The 16,633-nt window shown below is 49.1% G+C and overlaps 1 protein-coding gene across 1 annotated transcript in view; it reads right to left on the bottom strand.

Annotated features, from left to right (window-relative positions):
• The window catches only part of Zc3h12d (zinc finger CCCH-type containing 12D), a 44,491-nt gene extending 28,731 nt beyond the window's left edge, over positions 1–15,760 (bottom strand). The window contains exons 1-3 of the mRNA XM_004651301.2: positions 15,679–15,760; positions 10,998–11,039; positions 6,535–6,918 (exon numbers count right to left, since the gene is read on the bottom strand). Of these exons, the coding sequence (XP_004651358.2) occupies positions 6,535–6,848 (314 nt within the window). The 5' untranslated portion in view covers positions 6,849–6,918; positions 10,998–11,039; positions 15,679–15,760. The remainder of the gene's footprint in view (positions 1–6,534; positions 6,919–10,997; positions 11,040–15,678) is intronic.
• Between the last annotated feature and the right edge of the window lie 873 nt (positions 15,761–16,633).

Genomic DNA, 16,633 nt, shown 5'->3' with positions numbered 1-16,633 from the left:
TAACATTCTCTAGGCTGACAGGGGTCTGGTGGCGTACTGCATCCTAAGCAGCAAAGCAGGACTGCAGAGATGGTTAGTGGTTAAGGCGCTTACTTGCAAAGCTTAGGACCCAGGCTCAACTCTCCAGATCCCACATAAGCCAGACGCACAAAGGTGAGGCAAGCACAAGGTCACACATGACCACTAGGTGGTGCAAGTGTCTGGAGTTCGCTTGCAGTGGCTGAGGCCTTGGCACACCAATTTTCTGTGTGTGTGTGTGTCTAAAATAAAAAATAATAATAAAAATATTTTTAAAAAAACAAAGAAGGGCTGGAGAGATGGCTTAGTGGCTAAGCGCTTGCCTGTGAAGCCTAAGGACCCCGGTTCGAGGCTCGGTTCCCCAGGTCCCACGTTAGCCAGATGCACAAGGGGGCGCACGCGTCTGGAGTTCGTTTGCAGAGGCTGGAAGCCCTGGCGCGCCCATTCTCTCTCTCTCCCTCTATCTGTCTTTCTCTCTGTGTCTGTCGCTCTCAAATAAATAAATAAAAAATAAAAAAAAATATTAAAAAAAAAAAACAAAGAAGTCCCTCTCCAAAAAGCACTGTACTATCATTAATGTCTTGCATTAACAGTTTGGGCATCACGGGCATCACAGATCCTTTAAGTATCTATTTAAAAACGATGCACGTTCTTCCCAGAGAAGCACAGGTGTGTGCTCATGCATGCCACCCTCTGTGTATCGTTTCAAGCCGCTGCTGGCTTTGAAAGCAGATGGGGCCCCAGAGCAGGGATATAAAAAAAGACAAGAAGACAGGCTCTCCCCTAGAGCTTCCAGAAAGGAACTCAGCTCTGCCAACACCTGGATCTCAGCCCAGGCGCCCTGTGTCAGACTTCTGTCCTCCAGAAGGGGAAGCAAAAAGGATGTTGTTTTAAGCCGCCAAGCGGCAACCAGAAACTGGTAGGGATGTTGGCCTGTCAGGATCCCCTGGAATACAACTTCCCAAAGCGCATGAGAAAACACCGCTGCTGGAAGCCAGGGCACGTTCTCTGTAGGAAAAGGCATGGGCCGGTGTGAGTTCCAGGGGACAGAGACACAGCCAGATGTGGAAACTGCTCTCGCCAGCAGAAGCCACACTTACCGTACGCTCAGGGTGGAAAAGATGCGCGTCACATCTCTGGCCCCACTCCTCCCACAGACAGCATAGGAAGCAACTCCAGCTTCCAGAATAAAAGAATACAGCAGTGGTAGGCAAACCTACTGTGGCCCAGGTTTGATTCCCCAGCACCCATGTAAAGCCAGACACAAAATGTGGAGCGTGTGACTGGCATTCATTTGCTGTGGTAAGAGATGCCGGCATAAACCCACACAAACAAATAAATAAGTTTCATTAAAAAAAAAAAATTGTGAGGGGGCTGGAGAGATGGCTTAGCGGCAAAGGCACTTGCCTGCAAAGCCAAAGGACCCAGGTTCAATGCCCGGGACCCATGTTAGCCAGATGCACAAGGTGGCGCATGCGTCTAGAGTTCATTGTCAGTGGCTGGAGGCTCTGGCATGCCTGTTCTCTTTCTCTCTCTCTTTCTCTCTCCCTGTGTCTGACTCTGTCTCTCTCAAATAAATAACTAAAAATAAAATTTTTTTAACAAATGTGTCTGACCTGCACCCAGGAGACGGCAATAGACATGGAGGACACTGAAAACATATTAAAGCAGAAATCCAGAAGTTGCTGAGAGGTAAACAAGAAGCCGACTTGGAACACACCCACCAAGGCTCAGGGAGCGTTGAGGAAGAGGCGTGGAACAATGGTAGAGCCACAGGGTGAGAAGGAGTCTCCAGAGGCCTTGCTTCCTGCCCCCACAGCTGACTGCTGCTCTCATGACTCATGACCCACAGCCCTGTGGTGAATAACCCCCCCAAGGAGGGACCTCAGTGGAACGGGGGCAGAGAGAAGGGGATTGGGACCAACATGTGATTTGTCCAAACAACAAACTTTCTAATTAATAAAATTAAGGGGGTTAAGTGTTGGCCTACAAAGCCAAAGGACCCAGGTTCAGTTCTCCAATACCCATATAAAGCCAGATGCACAAGGTGATGGCATGCCATCTGGAGTTCATTTGCAGTGGCTGGAGGCTCTGGTGTGCCTGCCCATTCTCTCTCTGTTGCCCATTCTCTCTATATATCTGCCTCTTTCTCTCTCAACTAAATAAAATAAAACTATTTTCAATAAAATTTACAAAAATATTAAATACCACACACACCAAAAAGATAGTGCCTGTGACGCTCTAACCCTGGAGGAAGGAGATCCTTGGAAACCATCTTTCTGTGGTTATTGGAACTCTGAGGTTAGCAGGTTTCTGTCCTCCACTCTGTGCTGAGATCTCATTCAAAGCTGAAGATGTAGCAGAACCCAAGGACATGGGTTCTGTTGAAATTCCCACAGGAGGACACAGCAGGGAATGGTCCCCGGAACTTGCCTTTGAAGAAAACTCATGAAGTTCACCAATGATGGAGCGCTTGTGCAATTGGTGCCTTCTCCTAACTCTTGGGATCCAGGAGTTAGGGGAAGGGGTTTTTGTGTGTGTAAGTGTGCATGCGTGTGTGTGTGTGCGCACACACACACACACACACACACGCTCGTGCATTTAACAAAGGTATTTTGCAAGCAGCAAGTGTACAAAGGCGCTAAGGTTTGACACATTCTTTGCAGTAAATCTGAGTAATGGTTTCTATTTGAAACAAACACCGATTGAGCCGGAAAGGACTGACCTGATTAGAGCTGTGGGAGGTAGGGGTGGAGATAGAGGGAAGAGAGTGACCCAGGATACTTTAAGGCCATGTGCAAATAGAGAATGCGGTTGAGGTTTGAATTCCAGGCAACAACAGAGACCCTCATTAAAACAAAAAAAAATCAAATCAAATCAAAGGGGCTGGAGAGATGGCTTAGTGGCTAAGATGTTTGCCTACAAAACCAAAGGATCCCAGTTTGACTCTCCAGGTTAGCCAGATGCACAAGGGGGCACACACATCTGGAGTTCATTTGCAATGGCTGGAGGCCCTGGCGCGCCCATTCTCCCTCTCTCATTCTCTCTCTCCCTCCCTCCCTCCCTCCCTCTTTCTTTCTCTCTCAAATAAATAAATAAAATACATTTAAAAATAAAATAAAATAACTCCATAGGCACCCTATCATAACAATGGCTAAAACCACTGTCTGGTCAACAAAGAGAAAATGCTGACACTTTTTCCTGTAGGCCCAGAAGTGGTCTGTTTACCCAACAGCCACCCCACTGATCCAGCTGAGACATAAGGAACTTCAAGTGTGCTGGGGCTGGGGCTGGCTTTGTGCAATATCATCTTGCATTCACAGCCCCCCTCGGATTGACACCCAGTAAGAAAGGGGCTTTGTCAGAGGCCAGACCCTCTTGCCCACCCCTCAAACACTTTCCAGGATCCTTAGAGTCCCCTGGATTCTATAAGGTCACTGTAACACCCCAGAGAGCTTAAGGTGAGCAAGGTATCACCGGTTTCTTATCTCTAGCCCACAAGGGGACATGGGTGACAACTGACAGTGGATGACATGGTGGAGCCGCTCCGAACTCCCAGGGAGATGTGGGGGACATTGTTCTACCAACTGTTAATATTAACAACACAGGGAGATCGGGCAGATGCTCTGAGAACACACCACCCTAGGTGTGTGGGGACAGACCTGAGGGCTGAGCCATTCCAAAATGCCATCCTGCAAAGCCAACTCCAAAGTGAGCTCACGTCCCCAGGGGCAAGCTAGGGTGCCTCTGACATGTTCAGGGCTGCTGGCTGATAAGCGCTTTTCAGAATTCCTACTCGGCTTCGAAAGGGGAAGCGCATATATTTATAGCTGCGAGTGAACAATTTCCTATAGCTCTGCCCTTTGCCCAGTTGTACCACAGCCAAGAGGTGGGAGGAACCACGCCTTTGCCCAACACCCTCCTCGCCCAGTGCAGAGCTTGGCAGCTTGCAGGGATTCTGTCACAGCGAGCTTTGCCAAGTCAGGCACAATAAGCACACGCGGCACCATGCTTGAGTCCCCAAGTACATGAAGATGCCAAGACACACCTAATCCCCTGGCTGCATCTGCAGCTCTGGGGGGAGGGGAGAGGACCACAAGTGCATCCCTCAGACTTCACAAGGGAACTGCAACCTGCCCACCAGCCTCACCCCCAGCCAAGGACTTCCAACACAGCCCAAACACCGCTTGCCATTTGGTCTTCAAACCCCAAGGGACACAGCAAAGGTCTAGTGACCTCGGGGGCAAAAGAGGAAGCAGGTACTCTTGCTTTCTCAGAGGGACGCAGCTGGTTGGGGGCAGGGTCCAGAGAAGTCATAGCTACCAACACCTGACCCTGAGTCCGCTGCCGCCACCTCCTCTGGGGGTAATAGTCATTGTACCTGCCTGCTGGACACTGACCCACAGCAGGCCCACAAATAAAATACTTAAAAAAAAAATAGAACTACTGGGATGGAGGGATGGCTTAGCGGTTAAGGCATTTGCCTGCAAAGCCAAAGGACCCAGGTTCGATTCCCCAGGACCCACATTAGCCAGATGCACAAGAGGGTGCATGCGTCTGGAGTTCGTTTGCAGGAGGCCCGGGTGTGCCCATTCATTCTCATTCCCTCCCCCCCTCTCTCCACCCTCTTCTTTCTCTGTCAAATAAGTAAATGAATGAAAATAAATTATTAAAAATTAGAACTATCGGGGCTTGAGAAACGGCTTAGTGGTTAAGGCCTGCAAAGCCTAAGGACCCAGGTTCGATACCCTAGCACCCACATAAGCCAGATGCACAAGGGGGCGCATGCATCTGGAATTCGTTTGCTATGGCTAGAGGCCCTGGTGTGCCCATTTTCTCTCCCTCTCTCATAAATAAAATAAAAATAAATCTTAAAAAAATAGAACTACAGCCGGGCATGGTGGCGCACGCCTTTAATCCCAGCACTCGGGAGGCAGAGGTAGGAGGATTGCCATGAGTTCAAGGCCACCCTGAGATGACATAGTTAATTCCAGGTCAGCCTGGACTAGAGTGAGACTCTACCTCGAAAAACCAAAAAAAAAAAAAAAAATAGAACTACCATAAGACCTGGCTATGCTAAGGATCTAAGTCAAGCCTACCACAGAAACAGCTGCTCCTCTGTGTTTACTGGGGTCCAGCTCACAACTGCCAGTTTATGCAATCGGCCTAGAGGCCCACCAGCGGACAAATGGAGAGCAAAGATGGCATGTATGTAACGTGAATGACAGAGTGTTATTCGGCCATAAAGACAACCGAAATTATGTGATTTACAGGAAAATGGGTGGAAATGTAGATCGGCATATTAAGCAAAATAGGTCAGACTCAGAGAGACAAAGATCACGTATGGAGTCTCGGTCTGTATGCATGTGTACATGTGTGTACATGGACATGTTCATGAGATGAAAGGGGAAGAGGTACTATGTGGGGAAAGAAAACCGACCAGTGTGGCGGAGGGGAGACAAAGGACGACAATGAGAGAGTGAAGGTGAGCAAAATGCAAGCTAGACATCGCATGAAAATGTCATCACAGGGGCTGGAGGGATGGCTTAGCGGTTAAGGCGCTTGCCCACAAAGCCAAAGGACCCAGGTTCCATTGCCCCAAACCCACATAAGCCAGATGCACAAGGTGGGGAGGCACACATCTGGAGTACATTTGCAGTGTGGCTGGAGGCCCTGGAGCACCTATTCTCTCCCTCTCTCTCAAATAAATAAATAAAGTTTAAAAAAGAAAAAAGAGGGCTGGAGAGATGGCGTAGCGGTTAAGCGCTTGCCTGTGAAGCCTAAGGACCCCGGTTCGAGGCTCGGTTCCCCAGGTCCCACGTTAGCCAGATGCACAAGGGGGCGCACGCATCTGGAGTTCGTTTGCAGAGGCTGGAAGCCCTGGCGCGCCCATTCTCTCTCTCTCCCTCTACCTGTCTTTCTCTCTGTGTCTGTCGCTCTCAAATAAAATAAATAAATATTAAAAAAAAAAATAATAAAATAAAAGAAAAGAAAAGAAAAAAGAAAAAAGAGCTGGGCGTGGTGGTGCACGCCTTTAATCCCAGCCCTCAGGAGGCAGAGGTAGGAGGATCGCTGTGAATTCGAGGCCACCCTGAGACTCCATAGTGAATTCCAGGTCAGTCTGGGCCAGAGTGAGACCCTACCTCAAAAAACCAAAAAAAAAAAAAAAAAAGAACAAAATGTCATTACAAAGCCTATTGTTTGTTTATTTCTATTTGCAAGCAAAGAGAGAGACAGAGAGAGAGAATGGGACCTTCACCCACTGCCAATGAACTCCAGTGGCAAGTGCCACCCTGTACATCTGACTTGATGTGGGTACTGGGGAATTGAACCTGGGTCTTAAGGCTTCCTAGGCAAGCTCCTTAACCTCTGAGCCATCTCTCTAGCCCAAAGCCTAGTATTTTGCGTGGTAACTGAGAAAAACAAAAAGTTCTTTGGACTGAACCTCGGACAGGAAGATGGTTTTCACCCAGCCCCCACCCGCAGCAATAGGGTGAAGGCAAGGAGAATTGGTACCTCATGGCCACATTGCTGCCATCGATCACTATAGGCCGCAGAGAGCTGGCTGGGTCGTGGCCGGCCTCTTCCAGGGCTGGCCCCAGGCCTCGCTGGGCAGAGTTCACCACCCCGCAGCCCCGGGGAACGAGCAGGGGCCGGGCACTGCTGCTGGCCAGCTCCTCCAGGGCTCCAGGGCGGCTGCCTGTCTGGATCAACTCCTGCAGCACATCGTTGACCAGGGCACCATCACCCAATTTGCCCAGCACCCTCACCACGTCCTCCTGGCTGTAGCCTAGCTTCCGGAAGAATTCCAGCTTGTTCGGGCGCTCCATGCTGTGCCAGCTGGTGCTTGGCACAGGACCCGTTCACGGCTTGCTCCTGGCAGAGCCCCACAGGCATGAGCTGGGGGAAAAAAAAAAAGAAAGAAAGCAGCAGTCAGGGCTTCTGCTGGGTGACTGGGGCATGTTTGCGTGGGTGCCCCTCCCTCCTGGCTTAGCTTGCAGGAAATCATGTGGAGCCTGGTCCCCTTGGGGGTTTTTTTTGGCTGTTGGTGTGGCTGGGAGGTACATAGGCGACAGCCCAGGGTGGCAGGGGCTCAGCAAGGTGCCCAGAGCATCAATCAGGCCAAGGAAATTTCTTGAGACTCTTAGCGGCTGCGTGGCGTCCACCCACATTTCTGTATTAAAACCCGCAACACCCGTACTTCAGAGGGCGACTGGATTTGGAGCCAGTGCCTTTCAAATGAGCTCCTGAATGTGTGCCCTCATCCAGTGACTGCTGTCCTTACAAGAAGAGAAACCTGGGCTGGTAAAATGGCTTAGCGGTTAAGGCATTTGCCTGTGAAGCCTAAGGACCCCGGTTCGATTCCCCAGGACCCACATAAGCCAGCTGCACAAGGGGGAACATGCATCTGGAGTTCGTTTGCAGTGGCTGGAGGCCCTGGTGAACCCATTCTCTTGTCTATCTGCCTCTCTCTCTCAAATAAATAAATAAAATATTTTTAAAAAGAAGAAGAAGAGAAACCCAGGACACTGGGACACAGACACGCAGAGGACAGAGGAAGAAGGACAGGGAGTGGCAGGGCGAGGGGAGAGGAGGGAAAGAGAGCTGTCTACAGGCCTCAGAATAAACCAGTATCCTTGATGCCTCTTTTGAAAAAAAAAATGTATTATTTATTTGACAGAAAAAGAGGGAAGAGAGAGAGAGAGAATGGGCACGCCAGGGCCTCCAGCCACTGCAAACGAACTCCAGAAGCATGCGCCCCCATGTGCATCTGGCTAACGTGGGTCCTGGGGAATGGAACCTGGGTCCTTTCTCTTTACAGGCCAACGCCTTAACCGCTAAGCCATCCCTCCAGCCCTGTGGAGGCCTCTTTAATCTGTGACTTTCAGCCCCCAGAACCAGGTGACATTCAGTTGGGTCACCCCCTTCTGAAGGGTGCTTGTGGCATCCCTGGAAGGCAGTAGGGTCTCCCAGCTCAGCGGGGATAAAGGGTCCCCTGCGGAGCTTCCCTCGGGCAAGGCAGGGCTAACCACTGGAACCCAGCTCTGGGCGCTGAATGAACTTCCGTTCAGACCACACTGACCCTTGAAGACAGAGCCTGACCCGAACTTGACTCCCCTGTCTGGCCTCTATGTGGGGTGTTAAGGAAGGGGCAGCCTGACAAGCATTCTCGTAAGGAGATGATGATGAAACACGTGTCGACTGGGCCTCTCTTTTCTACCCACGTAAATAGTCTCTGGAATGTTCCATTATATAACCAAATGAAATGAGGATAAATAAACTGATTGTATCCGAGCATTATTATGAAATTAGTTATTATCCCATGGACTTTCCAAAACTGTCCTGTGGCCCACCGCCCCCCCCCCATGTTTACTTGGGCCACACTTTAAGAACCATGGAAAAAGGCACTTAGCAACTGTCAACTGAATGACAGCAGTCTGCATTCCCATAGCTTTTGGTTTAATAGCATGTATGATGTATGCTACATGGATTTATAACTGTGCCTGGTGCTCAGTAGGAGGTCTGAGCTAGATGTACAACTGTGGGCTTGTTGGAACACAGGGGCTAGTGGACGCCATGAGCAAGGCCCCCATACTGAAGGAGGAAGCAGGGGAAGGATCTAGAAGGATGGAGGAGGAGAGAAGACAATGTCAAGGAGTCAGTCCATATGATTTTATTTATTTGAGAGAGAGAGCGAGTATGGGCATGCCAGGGCTTCCTGCCACTGCAAACGAATTCCAGATGCATGTGCCACTGTGCATTTGGCTTTACGTGGGCACTGGGGAATCAAACCCAGGCTGTCAGGCATTGAAAGCAAGTGCCTTTATGTGCTAAGCCATCTTCCCAGCCCCAGGTTCAATTCCCCAGTACCCAAATAAAACCAGACGCATGGGGAGGGAGGGTATTACCATGTGATATTTTTTATAATTATGGAAGTTGTTAATAAAAATTTGAAAAAAATGAACAACAAAAAATTAAGGAAAAATGAAATATAAAAATAAATAAATAAATAAAACCAAATGCACTAAGTGTAACCTGCATCTGGAGTTCGTTTGCAGTGGCATGAGGCACCCATTCTCTCTCTCTCTCATAAATAAATAAATAAAATGTTTAAAAGGAAGGAAAAGAGCTGGAGAAATGGCTTAGCAGCTAAGGCACTTGCCTGCAAAGCCTAAGGACCCCAGGTTCAATTTCTTAGTATCCATGTAAGCCAGATGCACAAGGTGGCACATGTGCCTGGAGTTCCATTGCAGTGGCTGGAGGACCTGGTGCACCCCTTCTCATTCTCACTCTCCCCCTCCCTCTTTCTCTGTCATAAATAAATAATTTGTTAAAAAGGAAGGAAGGAAGGAAGGAAGGAAGGAAGGAAGGAAGGAAGGAAGGAAGGAAGGAAGGAAGGAAGGAAAGAAAGAAAGGAAATAAATAGAGAGAGAAAGAAAAAAAGAATTGAGAACACAAAATGGTTCTAAACCAAAACAGTAGGCCCATCCATGAGCCTGTAGGTTATTCTCCCTTAGCCCTGGGCCAGAAAACCTGGTGTCCTTCTACCTTCACCTGGGCCTCCCAAACTTTTCACAGCTCACCAGCCCTCCAAACCTTCGTAATCACATACCACAGTAACCACCGCCAAGCCCATCTGGCTAGGAGCTAACACTGCATCTCTAACACAAATCTGACCATATCACTCCCTGTCTAGAAGAATCCTCTGGGACTGGAGAGATTGCTCAGCAGTTAAGGTGCTTGCCTGAAAAGCCTGAGGAGTCGGGTTGGCTTCTCCAGTACCCACGTAAAGACAGATACAAAGGGCTGGAGGGATGGCTTAGTGGCTAAGGCGCTTGCCTGCAAAGCCAAAGGACCCAGGTTCAACTCCCCAGGACTCTACGTTAGCCAGATGCGCAAGGGGGCACATGTGTCTGGAGTTTGTTTGCAGTGGCCCCTGGCACGCCCTTTCTCTTCCTCCCTCCCTCCCTCCCTTTCTTCTTCTTCCTCCTCCTCTTCCTCCTTCTCCTCCTCCTCCTCCTTCTTCTTCTCCTCCTCCTTCTCTCTCTCTCTCTTTCTCTCTCCCTCTCTCTCTATCTCCTCTTTCTCTCTGCCCAATAAATAAATAAAAATAAAATATATTTGTTTAAAGACAGATACACAGAGTGCCACATGCGTCTGGAGTTCATTTGCAGTGGCAGGAAGCCCTGGCGCGCCCATTCTCTCTGTCTCTGTCTGTCGCTTTCTGCTTGCAAGTAAATAACTAGAAAGAATCCTCTATCGCCAAGCCCTAGTGACTACAGGACAAACACCAAGTACCCCAGCATGCTGAGCAGCTGTGTCACCCCAAGGCCACCGTACCCACCCACTAGTGGCTCACAGTGAGTCTCTCCCCATTCTCTAAGTATTCCAGAATGTTCTCACGCATGTGCTTCTCTTTCTGCCGTCAATGCTCTTTATGTCTTGGAAACTTCAAAATTCAACTCACGTGTCACTCAGGAGGGTCTTCCCTGACGCTGCAGACAGAAGTCCAGCTTGGTCCCCTCAGGCACCACAGTACAGTATTGCTGGGACCACATTGATTGTCACTTATCTTGCTGTAAGGGACTGTGAGTGACTCAAGCATTTGCCTCAGAACCACAAGCACTGAATATGGTGTCTAGCCTAGCTGAGGAGTTCATTAGATTTCTCTTTTTAAAATATTTTATTTGTTTGAGATAGAGAGGAAGACAGACAGAGAGAGAGAGGAGAGATAATGGGCATGCCAGGGCCACCTTGTGCATCTGGCTTACATAGGTTCTGGGGAATTGAACCCGGGTCCTTAGGCTTCAAAGGCAAGTTCCTTAACCGCTGAACCATCTCCCCAGTCCCCAGATTTCTCTTTAACAAATGACCAAAGCTGGAGCCATTTCCCTCCGCAGATGTTTTTTTCCTTGAGTTTTCAGTCTCACTGAAGAGCATCCTCCAGGGTCCCAAAAGAAGAAATCTCAAAGTCACACCTGACTCTTCGTCGCACATCAGGGAGGCATTGGTTCTGCTTCCTGGACAAAAGCAAGCCCAGATGATCTGATTAAGACAATATGTTTTGATTAGGAAAAATTTGGAGGAGGGACGAAAGGTACAGAAAGGGCAGAGGAGTCCTCATAGAACTGAAGAAAGATGGAAGAACTGGCCTTGCTAAGTCCGAGAAGAACCACACTCTTCTCTGGAATTCTCCCTCTACGGACTCCTGTGAGGTCTCCTGACAGGGTCCCGACCTCCAGTTTGTTCACCACACTCCACCCAGTGGCACTAATGGCAATCCAGTGCTCAGAGCGCCCGCGTTTCCCAAAGCTTCCATATTCCTCCATCTGGTGCAGAGCAAAGGTCAAAACTCTCCCATACGTCGATTAGAACCAGAACTTGTCCCGAGGGACCATTGTCCTCGTGGGCTAGGGACCAAACTCCAGGCAGGAAGAGGGCACTTCATCCCACCTGAGAGACCTTCCTCATACCTGGGAACACTTGCTGACCCACAAGGGCCTTTTACTTATTTATTTATTTATTTATTTATTTATTTATGTATTTGTAATCAGAGAGAGATAGAAAGAAGAGAGAGAATGAGTGCACCAGGGCTTCCAGCCACTGTAAACAAACTCCAGATTTATGTGCCACTTTGTGCATCTGACTTTACACAGGTACTGGGGAATGGAACCCAGGTGGTTAGGCTTTGCAGGCAAGCACCTTAACTGCTGAGCCATATCTCCAGACCCCACAAGGGCTTTTTACTCAGGATCTTCCCCTGCCTGGAACACTTGTTCCCTCCACAAGCTAAGCCCTCTGGGAAGCTCTCCCAATCCTGATGCCCCATCTACGCTCCCCCCCCCCTCCCTCTCTCCCTCTCTCCCTCTCTCCCTCTCTCTCTCTCTCTCTCTCTCTCTCTCTCTCTCTCTACTAGTCACCGCTCACACATGCGCTGTTCCACTTTCTTCAGAGAGAAAAGAAACATAATAACTGGAGATAGAAATAACAGAAGTTTCTTGCTGGGAAGCTCTTCAAAAGGAACACGTGGTATCAGGTGGCTGGTTTCACAAGAAATTAACAGAAAAAGAAAAAGTACCTCTTTCAGAAAAAAAAAAAAAAAAGTCCCCCTGGCAACCTTAAAATCAATTTAATTTCTTTTCAAAACAAATATCTTCTAAATAAGGGCGAAATCCGGGGTGGGGGGTCTGTCCTCGGGTACCTCCCCTCAGATGGAAGTCCTTGAGCTGTCACATCCTATTCGCTTTGCTTTTCTATTTTTAAGATCTGAAACTCTGAGCCCCTTCAGCTCAGTTTTCTTCCTCAGTCTTGACTGGAAGTCACAAACAGCCCACAAAAAAAAAAAAAAAAAAAAAAAAAAAAAACCCAGTAACACAATCTTCAAAGTTTCCTCATGAACTCTCACTTCCTAGCTTATCTCTTCCACAACATGAACCATCAAGACAATTGTCCCATGGGGAGCCTTTCTGGTGGAACCCAAGAGATGAGCAAGGAAGGAGACAGAAGGCTTGGATTTCACTGGTGCACCGGGGGATCAGAGCCGATGGATTTCTTGTAGAATCAGCTCACCCAGGCCTGGGGACTCCCAAGCCCAAGGTCTGAAGCCTCTGCCTGGAAAAGCCCCAGAGGGAGGAGGGGGGAACTGAAAGAGGAGAGAATGTGAGGAATAAAGATAAGTAGAAAATAGCCGGGCGTGATGGTGCACGCCTTTAATCCCAGCACTGGGGAGGCAGAGGTAGGAGGATCGCCATGAGTTCTAGGCCAGCCTGTGACTCCATAGTGAATTCCAGGTCAGGCTGGGCCAGAGTGAGACCCTACCTCGAAAATCAAACAACAACAACAACAACAACAAAAAAAAAGTAGAAAACCAGTAGCCCCCATGTGCACAGTTTTTCATAACTCTGAGGAACTTCCTCCTAGGCTTTCTGTGGGAACCACAACCTCCCTTTGAGATGAAGTGTTACCTCATTCCTCACAGTACAGTTTTGGGAGGAAACTAAGAAAAAGAGAGCCTTTGGTGACTTACCCAGGGTCCCAGAGCTATTAAATGGGACAACGGACTGCTAAGGTGATGTCCATTGTCCTGGGCCAAAGAGCGCCTGCCAGTGGCCACCTGCAATATAGTCAACACCCGGTCCCTGCTTCCAAGGTTCTCTGAGTGACACCTGCCCCTGGAAGTCAACCACCTTGGCCAAGAGAAGGTCGATCTGCCCTCAACTTGCCGATTCCCAGTGCCTCAGTAGAGATAGCTAACACTTTGATGTTTTTTTTCATTGTTTTGTTTTGTTCAAGGTAAGGTCTCCCTCTAGGCCAGGCTGACCTGGAATTAGTCGCAGGCTGGCCTTGAACTCGTGGTTATCCTCCTACCTCTGCCTCTCCAGTGCTGGGATTAAAGACGTGCACCACCATGCCTGGCCAACTTTGTTTTCTGTTTTTTTTTTTCTTTTTGGTCAGTTGAATTTTTGAGGGACTCAGAGATTGCATTGTATGGAACTAGTATTTTGTCATTTCTCCTTCCACACACCACACATACACGCTCATTTAGGAGCATTTTATACTTTTGAAAACAATCAGGGGACTGGAGAGATGGCTGTGAAAGTTGCGGTCCTGAGTGTGAGTCCTCAGGACGTCACAGTTAAGCCAGACGAGGTGGTGCACGCTTGGGATCCCAGTGCTCCTAAGACAAACTGGGAGTGGAGACCAGTGGATTCCCGGAAGCATGCACACCACCTACCCTGCTGAAAACAGAGATTCTGTCTCAACAAGGTAAAGACAAGAACTAACCTCCACATACATCACAGTGCACCCACACCATATACGCAAAGGAGAAAAAATAAAACATTTGAAAATTTCAGGCGGCTAGGGATATAGCTTAGTGGTAAAGCAACCCCCCCAAAAAAAAAAATCTAACTGTGGTAGAACACACGATTACCATGAACGCGTGCGCTTCTGTAACGCCAAGGCCGTTCACGTGCTGAGCAATCAATCCACTGCCGTCCATCTCCAAAACTCTTGACCCATTTCTACCACTCTACTACCCCTGCCCTAGCCCCTGGCAACCACCTCTCTATTACAGATGCCACACATAAGTGGGATCCCACCACAGTTATCCTTGGTCAGAGTTTGTTTCGCATAGTCTAATTTCTTCAAGGTCCATCCATGCCACAGCATGTATCAGAACCATCTTCCTTGCTAATCCACTGGATGTATGTCCCGCACGTCTTCATCCATCCATTTTTTCTTATTAACAACTTCCATGATTATAAAAATTATCCCATGGTAATGCCCTGTCCCCCCCCCCCACTTTCCCCTTTGAAACTCCATTCTCCATCATATCCCCTCCATCTCTCAGCCTCTCTCTCTCTCTCTCTCTCTCTTTTGTTCAAGGTAGGGTTTCATTCTAGCCCAAGCTGACCTGGAATTCACTATGCAGTCTCAGGGTGGCCTTGAACTCACCATGATCCTCCTACCTCTGCCTCCCGAGTGCTGGGATTAAAGGCACGCACCACCACGCCTGGCCAGTCTCTCTTTTATTTTGATGTCATCATCTTTTTCCCCCTATTATGATGGTCTTGTGTAGGTAGTGTCAGGCACTGTGAGGTCATGGATATCCAGGCCATTTTGTGTCTGGAGGGAGCACATTGTAAGGAGTCCTACCCTTCCTTTGGCTCTTACATTCTTTCTGCCACCTCTTCCGCAATGGACCCTGAGCCTTGGAAGGTAGAATAGAGATGTTTCAGTGCTGAGAACTCCTGTCACTTCTTTCCAGCTTGGTGTTTTTTGTTTTTTTGTTTATCCATCTCTTGCTACCTCAAACTGTTATAAACATGAGCCTGCTGACCTGGCCTTTGGTTTTCTCCTCAAACTTGCCTTGTGCTCTTACGTACTGCAGCAGGTAACCTAGAGGTGTGCGCACCCTATTTACAGCCCTGATCCACAGCCCTGTTTGTGTGTCAGGTGTGGGCACTCAGCCTTGGAGAAAAGTCCCTAATCTTGGGAGCCAAACTGGGGTTCCTGGTGAGCACAGGGGAGTAGCTACATTGCATTTAGCAAGTTCAAGCTCATCGGCATGGGGCTTTTGCCAAAGGCTCCTGATCTGAGCTCAGAAAACGAGAAAACTAGACACCAACAAACCAAAATTGAGACGAGCAGACACTTCCGTGAGCCTAGAGACAGGGAGAAGTCAGTTTTCCTGACTTCCTAACACTGACTTTCTGCAAAAGCCACAGCTGGTAATTTTACTAAACTGAAAAGCTTTAACTTTCCTCCCCCAAAACCCTTCCTCAAAGAGAGTGGGGGGACTGCACCTAAAGATGCTTTCCTGATTCCTTTTCTTTCTTTTTTTTTTAGGTAGTGTCTCACTCTAGTCCAGGCTGACCTGGAATTTGCTTCGTAGTCTCAGGGTGGCCTTGAACTCACAGCGATCCTCCTACCTCGGTCTCCTTAGTGCCGGGATCAAAGCCATGATTTTTGTAATTTGAACATTTAAAAAGAATTTCCCGTGTGAGAAATCAGGCTGTACACACACACACACACACACACACACGCACACACACATGTGCGCACACGCACTGATCTCCAACCTGCCCTTCTCCCACTCCCTTAGCCAAACACTGTGCCCCCATGTGGCCTGATGGCAGGGCTCGCCCAGGCACTCACCAGCAGGGTGTATCCCTCAGCTCCTCTCCATAGACGCTGTCCAGATGCCTTAGCGGGCACAGTGACAATCTGTAACCAAAGAGAGCCCGCCCCCCTTAAGGGTCACTGGAGTCAGAAGAGGGCAACCAGGGCAGGCCACCTCACTGCTGGGAGCCACTCTATGCCCGCACTCCGCTTCCTGCGCCAAGACTCACGTTCAGCTGCAAAAGGGTACTTGGGCTTCAGTGAAGATGAAAAGAAAGCAACCGGAGGAGGGCGGAGGACTCTGGCTCTCTTCTCAGCATGAGTCACCGAACCAAAGTTCAACAACCATACAAAAAAAAAAAACCTCTCCTGAGGGTGGCAGCATGAGCCTCCTCCCAGGAAAGCCTGGAGTCCCAGAAAAGGGAAAACAAACCCAAAACAAACTACAAAACCCCAGAGAACCAAGAGTGAGAACAGCCGCTCCAGTTCCCACGCCCGCCGCAGCTGGTAGGCACATCTGCTCTGAAGGTGCCTCTTGGGGAAGGTGTTAATCACAGGTACACCCCCACCAGCAGCCTGCCCGAGCGAGCGGCATAGGGCATGGAGGAAGCTCTCTGTCCCTTCCTCCAAGTCCCAAGCAAGTGATGAAGTCCTCTGGAGTAGGGAACCAGGCTGCATGGCCTCCCGTCACTGTGCCCTGCATGGAGTGGGTGACTGTCTGTCTGAGAGGCAGGTGAAGTCTGGTCCCAGGTTCAGCAAGAATAGGCCTTCGTTTCAGAGTCCTGGGCTCGTTTCCCAAATTTGGGGTGTTCCACAGCAGGCAACATAAGAGGACAGAGGGCACACAAGCCTCCCAGCAGCCCACCTCCCACCAACAATGCCCCCCACAGTGACTTGCCCAAGGATACAGCCAGGAGGTCTGGCTGAGTTTAGAACCCAGGAGTTGGCACTGAGGAAATAAGAATGATCAGAGTCAAATGGAGTTTTCTGC

This window comes from Jaculus jaculus, chromosome 9 (genome assembly GCF_020740685.1).
Source record: "Jaculus jaculus isolate mJacJac1 chromosome 9, mJacJac1.mat.Y.cur, whole genome shotgun sequence".
NCBI classification, from domain to species: Eukaryota; Metazoa; Chordata; class Mammalia; order Rodentia; family Dipodidae; genus Jaculus; species Jaculus jaculus.
This window is presented reverse-complemented; position numbering and strand designations above follow the sequence as displayed.